Source organism: Lissotriton vulgaris, chromosome 10, assembly GCF_964263255.1.
Source record: "Lissotriton vulgaris chromosome 10, aLisVul1.2, whole genome shotgun sequence".
Classification (NCBI taxonomy): domain Eukaryota; kingdom Metazoa; phylum Chordata; class Amphibia; order Caudata; family Salamandridae; genus Lissotriton; species Lissotriton vulgaris.
This window is the reverse complement of record NC_141698.1, coordinates 29,120,441-29,128,804: the sequence shown is the minus strand read 5'-3', so window position 1 is coordinate 29,128,804 and position 8,364 is coordinate 29,120,441. Positions and strand designations below refer to the sequence as shown.

Below are 8,364 nucleotides of genomic sequence, written 5' to 3'. Positions count from 1 at the left end.
GATCCTCAATGGAATCTTCACGGAGCCGCACGTTAGGGTTGGCCCCGCCCCCCGCGTACACGCGCTGCTTTTGTGTAGATCTGTGGTTGTCAGTTGAGGTCTTTTCGCCTATTTTATTTATTCCCTGGTGGCAGTGCGTTAGATAAGAAAATGGAAACTCATATACTCGGTGAGTGGATAATTCCCGAATATTTTCTTTATGAAACGTTCCGGTTGGCTTTTGAAAAGCCGTGACAAGGTAGACTGAAGAGTTTTGATTTACCAATGTGCGCTCCAGAGCATTGCGCGCGAGCACAGTATTTTTGTGGTGGGAGGCGTTTTTTTATTTTGGCTTATCAATGTTTATTTCAAAAAGTTAGTGCTGTAGTATTCCTGGGTGCAAAATTCATGTACGTTGCTTGTAAACATAAGCATTAAAAACATATATATATATATATAATCTCACAGTTGAGCAATAAACATTGGCAAACTGATTAGCTTTGACGTGTAGTTTTTTAAATTTTTTTAAACAGATTTTATTGGGTTTTAAAAAAAGACCTTTGGCCGTAGGCTGCGAAGGACATACAGGATGTTGGAATAAGTACCCTCAAAAGGAACAAGCATTGGCATAGCCAATAGGTCTAGCTTTTGGGACCTTATAAGTATTTAGTTAAGCAGCACAATATCCTTGGTGCAACAATATCAACCGTTGCATGGCTAAACGCTTATAAGGTCCCAAAGGCTATGCCAATGCTTGTTTCTTTTTATTAGAGTTGGTATTGGGGTTGACAAAAATAACAGTTTATTAAGATTTTCAGATGAAATAGGTGCCTCTGACTGGAAGTAAGTGAAGTCAACGTCCCTCTGAAATTAAAGGGGCACAAGCAGACGAAAAAAATAAGCAACACCGCAGGAGGAGGAAGGACGGGAGCAACAAGCAATGGGGCGGTGGGATGGAGAAAAACATGTACCTCAAACCAATTGCGACCAGCCGAAGGACACATAAATAAATGTATGAATTCAGTACTTGGTGTAGGTTCTCTATCAAAGGGACAACTCAAAGAATAAAGGACCTTTTTGAGTGTTTTTTTAAGACACCTCAGGTCACCGGGAAGCAACAGTGCACATACGCTGCCTGCAGGCTCATTAAGTTAAAGCCATTTGCTTTGCTATACAATACCATTAGCAAAGCAAGTGGCTTTAAATGTAATTAAAGGCGAGACCTATTAAATTTTCAATGCTTGCTTTCCATTACAGCAAAACACACAAGATGATGGACGGAATGTTGCACAATGGCAAAACATTCACCCTCAGTCACAGATCTGGGTTTAATCCGTCGTTATTTTGCTCACCAAGCCACCCCATTTCAGACATGGCCTGGGGTGGCTTGGTGAGCAAAATAACGATTGATTAAACCCAGATCTGTGACTGGGGGGTGAATGTTTTGCCATTGTGTAAGATTCCGTCCATCATCTTGTGTGTTTTGCTGTTCACCCTATGTGGGAAGGGTATGCCCAGACGTGGGTCCCGTGCTCACTAGGCCACTGGAGTCAAGCTATCCTGGCTGAAGACGGCTGATATCCAGAAACCGGTCCTAGGATGCTTGATTACGGTCCAGGAAAGACATGGCTTGGCAGTTCGGGCTGGACTGTTTCACTGAGGCACAGGGTCAAGGCTGATTTGCATATGGCCATGTCTGAACTGGGGTGGTGTGGAGTGCAAAAAAACGATGGATTTAGGCCCAGATCTCTGTACTGGGGTGAATGTATGACATTGTTCTGCAGTCTGTCCATCAATTGTTGTTTTTGCTTTTCATTACAGACAGGTTTGGAATCCGCCTCACATAAAGCCCTGTTTTTTTTCCAAGTTCTGGTCAAAAGAGAGACGTCTAGGAGTGGTAGATTTAGGGAATTCTATAATCGCAAACCCCCTCTTCCCTGTCACTGACTGAAATAAGGAGAGTCATCGATTTCCTAGGAGAGACAAAAATTATTGCGTTTACAAACACATACTGTCTCGTGCAGATGTCGATCAAAACGTTTCTTACCTTACAACACTTTCTTTCCTGGAAGAGCCATGCTGGTGCACTATGTCGTCATCGAACTGTTCTGCCTTCCTGCCCGCTAGCCAACCTTCCCTTGGAGTGGCTAGAGGGCAACAATATCAGAAAATGCCTTTCACAAGCATACACCCCTAGAATCCCTGGATGGATGTATGAAGGGGCAGCAGAATGTACCAACGGCTCTTGAAAGCATCTCAAAGTTAGGAAGAAGACGCTTGCTTTTGCTTCCCCATATGGCCATGTTTGAAATATTTAGGGGCGGTCTTTTACCTTAAGTAGAAAAGAGACAAAACAAAAACCCACAGAGTTTTGTAATGAGATTCACATCATTGTAGATGTTTTATTAAGAGTTGTTAAATACTGTAAACAACAGCAGGGCTCTGTATTGTCTTTTTTAATCTTTACAACATATTGAATAGTTCTGCTCTAAGGTACTTAATTAAGAAAAAACACTCTCGAAATATTGAGCTCAACTTGTGTTAGGTGTCATTGTGCCTGTGGACAGATTCAAAGGAATGTTTAATCTTAGCAGTTATGCACAGCTTCCTCTCGCTAACAGCGATGTCGGGATAGAAACAGAGGATGGAGAAATTACACGTATTCCGACCTCCCGAATGTTACGTACATATTAAAGTAAGCATTCGTAAGAGAGAACGGTTTAATAATACATAGAACTACCAGTTTAAGTATCCTTTGTATGTTTTTATGATCTTTAATAGGTTTTTTTTGTGTCCTTCTACAAGAAATTTACAGACTTGACCCTTTTTAAACATGACCGCCACGAGCATAGTCGTTTCGTTTCATTGTCCAATGTCATGTTAAACCTTAAAGTCTGTGGTGCTGGGCAGGCCGTTCATTCTCTTGGTGAGCTGAGAGGCGGGTATGGCGCATGTGCAGAGTTACTGCATGCCGCACCTGCAGTTCTGCAGCGGCCCGCCACATGGTTGGGCTGAGGTTCCTGTCTGGTCTGTGCAAAGGGGCCAAAGCAGATGAGAGCATTTTGTCTACCGTTTATTCAGATACACCACTCAAGAGATGTATTTGTAAAATGCCTGCCATTTATAAGGGATGAAAGAAGAGAGGACAGGACCATGAACTTGCGCAGTTTGACCTCTATGAACGAGAAGGGTGTTAGGAAAGCTGCAGGGTTACGAGATGCAGTTTGGTAATTTTCTAAATACGTGCTTTCGACGCAACAGTGTGAACAGGAAATCTGAATGGGCAACGCTTGTATATGAAAAACAGTTTTTTAAAAGCAACAAGGACAGAAGCTCTCATCAGCTCTTTAAAAGGAAACAACTAATCCATGTGATAACAAGCTAACAATAGCAACGTGGGAAGATAACACCAGACCTCTTGAATTTCAGTCTGTGGGAAAAGGGGGTCATCAGGTCTATAAATCAGCTGGCAGCTCAAAGTAAAGAAATAGAAAAAAACATCTATTTCTTTACTTTTGCTATAATCGAGGTACTTGCTCTTACCTTTTAACATTGAAGCACGGGTCAATCAATCAATCAATCAGTGACACTTATAAAGCGCGCTACACACCCGTAGGGTCTCAAGGCGCTGGGGGGGGGGGTGCCGCTACTGCTCGAACAGCCAGGTCTTCAGCTTCTTCCTGAAGGAGAGGTGGTCTTGGGTCAGGCGCAGGTCGGACGGGAGGGAGTTCCAGGTCTTGGCGGCCAGGTAGGAGAAGGACCTTCCTCCTGTAGTCGCTCTTCGGATGCGGGGGACGGCGGCGAGGGCGTGGTTGGCTGATCGGAGGTGGCGTTTGGGAGCGTAGAAGTTGACTCGGCTGTTGAGGTAGCTCGGGCCTTGGTCGTGTAGGGCTTTGTGTGCGTGGGTGAGGAGGCGGAAGGTGATTCTCTTGTTGACGGGGAGCCAGTGAAGGTCTCTCAGATGTCCGGAGATGTGGCTGGATCGTGGGATGTCGAGGATGAGTCTGGCTGAGGCGTTTTGGATCCGCTGGAGTCTCTTCTGGAGCTTGACGGTGGTCCCGGCGTAGAGGGCGTTGCCGTAGTCCAGTCGGCTGGTGACGAGGGCCTGGGTGACGGTCTTCCTGGTCTCTGTGGGGATCCACCAGAAGATCTTCCGTAGCATGCGTAGGATGTTGAAGCACGCCGAGGAGACGCCGTTGACTTGCCTGGTCATGGAGAGGGAGGAGTCCAGGATGAAGCCCAGGTTTCGTGCATGGTCTGTCGGTTTGGGTGCGGTGCCCAGGGCGGGAGGCCACCAGGAGTCGTCCCAGGCAGAGGGTGAGGAGCCCAGGATGAGGACCTCCGTCTTGTCCGAGTTCAGTTTCAGGCGGCTGGTCGTCATCCACTCGGCTACCTCTTTCATCCCTTCGTGCAGGTTGGCTCTGGCGGCGGCGGGGTCGTTGGTCAGGGAGAGGATCAGCTGGGTGTCGTCGGCGTAGGAGATTATGCTGAGGTGGTGTTTGCGTACGATGGCCGCGAGGGGGCTCATGTAGACGTTGAAGAGGGTGGGGCTCAGGGATGATCCTTGGGGGACGCCGCAGATGACTTCGGAGGCCTCTGACTTGTACGGTGGTAGGCGGACTCTCTGTGTTCTACCGTCGAGGAAGGAGATGATCCATTCCAGCGCCTTGTCCTGGATTCCGATGTTGCTGAGGCGCCGTACTAGGGTGCGGTGGCAGACCGTGTCGAATGCCGCGGAGAGGTCTAGGAGGATGAGGGCCGCTGTTTCTCCATTGTCCATCAGGGCTCGGATGTCATCGGTGGCGGCGATGAGGGCGGTCTCGGTGCTGTGTTTGGCTCGGAAGCTGGACTGTGAGGGGTCGAGGGATCCGTTCGTCTCGAGGAAGGCGGCCATCTGCTTGTTGACGGTCTTCTCGATGACTTTGGCTGGAAACGGGAGGAGCGAGATGGGGCGGTAATTCTTGAGGTCGGTGGGGTCCGCTGTTGGTTTCTTGAGTAGAGCGCTGAGTTCGGCGTGTTTCCAGCTTTCAGGGAAGATGGCGGTGTCGAAGGAGGTGTTGATGATGTCTCGCAGGTGGGGTGCGATGACAGCGTCGGCCTTGTTGAAGACGTGGTGAGGGCAGGGGTCGGTCGGTGATCCGGAGTGGATGGAGTTCATCGTGCGGATGGTGTCTTCGGTGCTGATCGGGGTCCAGGCGTGGAGGGTGGTGGTGGGGGGGGGGGTGGCTGGTCGGTCGTGGTGTGCGTTGGTTGGTTGTTGAAACTGCTGTGTATGTCCGTGATCTTGTTGTGGAAGTATGAGGCGAAGGAGTTGCAGAGGTCTTGCGATGGTGTGATGTCGTTGTTTCCTGCGCTGGGGTTGGAAAGCTCTTTCACGATGTTGAAGAGTTCCTTGCAGTTGTGTGCGTTGTTGTCCAACCGGTCCTTGAATGCTGTTTTCTTGGCGGCGCGGATCAGCTGGTGGTGTTTCCGGGTGGCAAGTTTGTAGGAGGTCCTGTTGTCCGGTGTCGGTTCCCTTTTCCAGACTTTCTCGAGGGCTCGGCAGTTCTTCTTGGAGCTCTTGAGTTCGTCGGTGAACCATGGGGCCTTCTTGCTGCCGGGTCTGCTAGGCGGGGTCCTCAGCGGGGCGAGTTCGTCCGCGCAGTTGCTGATCCACTTCGTGAGGTTGTCGGCGGCCTGGCTGGGGTTCGCTGAGCTGGCAGGAGGGTGTTGGCTCAGGGATGTGGTGAGCTGGTCTGCTGTGATCTTGTTCCAGCTTCTGCGGGCGGTCTGTTGCTGGTGTTGGTGGGTCGTCGTTCTCTTGAAGGTGAAGTGGACGCAGCTGTGGTCCGTCCATTGAAGCTCTGTGGCGTGGCTGAAGTCGATGTCTCTGCTGGATGAGAAGACGGCGTCGAGTGTGTGTCCGGCGAGGTGGGTGGGGGTGGACACCAGTTGCTTGAGTCCCAGGTTGGCGAGGTTGTCGAGCAGGGTGCTGGTGTTGTGGTCGTTGTTGTTCTCCAGATGGAAGTTGAGGTCTCCCAGGAGGATGTAGTCAGCGGAGGGGAGGGCATGCGAGCTGACGAAGTCGGCGATGTCCTCGCTGAATTGCGTGCGTGGTCCAGGGGGTCGGTAGATCAGGGTGCCTCTGAGGGTGGTGTTCGGGTTGGTGTGGATCTGGAAATGCAGGTGTTCGGCGCTGGTCAGGGTGTTGTCGGTGCTGGTCGTGAGACGGATGGTGTTCCTGTGGATGATGGCGATGCCTCCTCCCATCTGGTTGGCGTTTCGGTCCCTCCGGACGATCTTGTAGCCCTCTGGGATAGCGATGGCGATGTCGGGAGCTGAAGAGGCGTTCATCCAGGTCTCCGTGAGGAAGGCAACGTCAGGGGCTGTGGCGTCTAGGAGGTTCCAGAGTTCGATGGCGTGTCTGTGGATGGAGCGGGTGTTGAGCAGGATGCACTTGAGGTGGGTGCTGCTGGAGTTCGACTTGGCGGGTGCTGGTGCGGGGCTGGTCCGGATGCAGGAGAACTTGCAGGCGTGGCAGCTGAAGGGTCCGTGGGTGCGTCTTGGAGTGGCTTGGTGGCATTCTGGGAGTCGGCCGGTGTTGAGAGCGATGAGGGTGGCGGCTGAGTACGTCAGGCGGGTAGGTCGAGGTCTTCGGGGGCCAGGGGTCCTGGCGCTGGTCGCGATCCGGTCGCGGACGGGCGCAGACGGGCTTACCTTTGGCGCGCCTTCGGCGCACAATCGGCGCGCCCGCTGCGCGTGACCGCTGCGCGTTCGCACGGTCGCCATTTAAGGCGAAGTGCGCGGGTGGGCGGAGCAGCTGGGAGGCGGGAGCGGGGAGGGTTGCAGAAGGCAAAAAGGGGCGGGGACAAGCGGCGGTGGCGGGAAGGGAGGGCGGGGGGCGTCGAGGTAGGCGGACAACAAGGAAGGAGGGCAACACGGAACAAAAATTAAAATACAGTACAAACAGGCAAAAATGAACGCTAAAACAGGGAAAAAACAAGTTTAGTCCAAACAAGCACAAAGAACCGTCAAAACAAGGAAAACCACTCGCAGTGGTGGCAGCCGGCAAACGAGGCAGCAGCGAGGCAGAGGGCGGCAAGGGGCACACGCAGCAGCTGGTGGCCGTGCGGCGCGGGGGTGTCCCACAAGTGGGTCCCGCGATTATAGCAAAAGTAAAGAAATAGATGACTTTCTCTATTTCTTTACTTTTGCTATAATCGCGGCACCCGCGATTTACTTTTAATGTTAAAAGTAAAGCGCGATTGCCGGAATTATAGCAAAAGTAAAGAAATAGAAAACAACATCTATTTCTTTACTTTTGCTATAATCGCGGCACCCGCGATTTACTTTTAATGTTAAAAGTAAAGCGCGATTGCCGGAATTATAGCAAAAGTAAAGAAATAGAAAACAACATCTATTTCTTTACTTTTGCTATAATCGCGGCACCCATGCTTTACTTTGTGTGTTTGCACATTGCATCTGATGAAAGTCTCGATGCCTAATAAACCATCTCTCCTTCAATAAGCACCAAAACATATAGGTGCTGAATGTCATTTAGTACACGCACGTGGCCACATTGATGCAGGCCTGCCACTTAATTCCGCCCTGCTTAGGCTACCACTTACACTCTTGGGAGCTGTGTCTCTTCAGTAAAGTGCCCCTCGCCACAGCAACTGACCTGGAGATTCACATGCAGGCGTTGGGCAAATGAGCATATGTTCTTAAAATAAATAATTCATAACCTTAGTCGAACAGGGATATCCAAATGCGGTGGTCAGGCAGTATGTAAAAAAAAGAAATAAACGCACCTACCAGCAACTGCCGAACTGAAGACGGGTACCTCTGTAATCAGTGATGGTGAACTCACTCTAACATGTGTTTTTACAAAGGACAACACAGAGCACTCATGGTGTATCCATTCAATGTTTTATAAGCATATATGTGTTGTGATGGCTCTGTTCTTTATTGTAAATAAAAATGCACATTGTGAATAATTTTCCCCCCAAGAATAGCTAAGCAGTGTACATTAGTAAAATATTTGGTTAAGTGTCCCACTATTTTTCAAGATTTTTTATTTTTGGAAGATGAGGCTGGAGCCATTAAAACTATTCTGATGTAATCATTTGACCTGTCTGTTAATATTTTAGACTATACTGTATTATGTCATACTTTTACTGTTTAGCACAACATAAAGTGATTAATTCTAATTCCATCCCCCTAACCCCCAACTTATGTTTTTGCAGAGTCGACTTTAGATGTGGAAAATCTTTTAAAGCTTGTGAAAAAGCTCCAGAAAGGTATGGTTTCAGTAAATCACTTCTAGCTTTTTTGGCTGATTAGTAAGGCTTATTGATGCTCTTACGGGTCATTTGTCAACTCTGTCACTGGAATTTCGGTTCCAGA

The 8,364-nt window shown here is 49.5% G+C and overlaps 1 protein-coding gene across 1 annotated transcript in view; it reads left to right on the top strand.

The window, feature by feature from the left end:
- The first annotated feature begins 86 nt into the window (after positions 1–86).
- SYCE1 (synaptonemal complex central element protein 1) overlaps positions 87–8,364 on the top strand; it is a 121,055-nt gene continuing 112,777 nt past the window's right edge. Inside the window, exons 1-2 of the mRNA XM_086940326.1 lie at positions 87–169; positions 8,205–8,258. Of these exons, the coding sequence (XP_086796452.1) occupies positions 151–169; positions 8,205–8,258 (73 nt within the window). The 5' untranslated portion in view covers positions 87–150. The remainder of the gene's footprint in view (positions 170–8,204; positions 8,259–8,364) is intronic.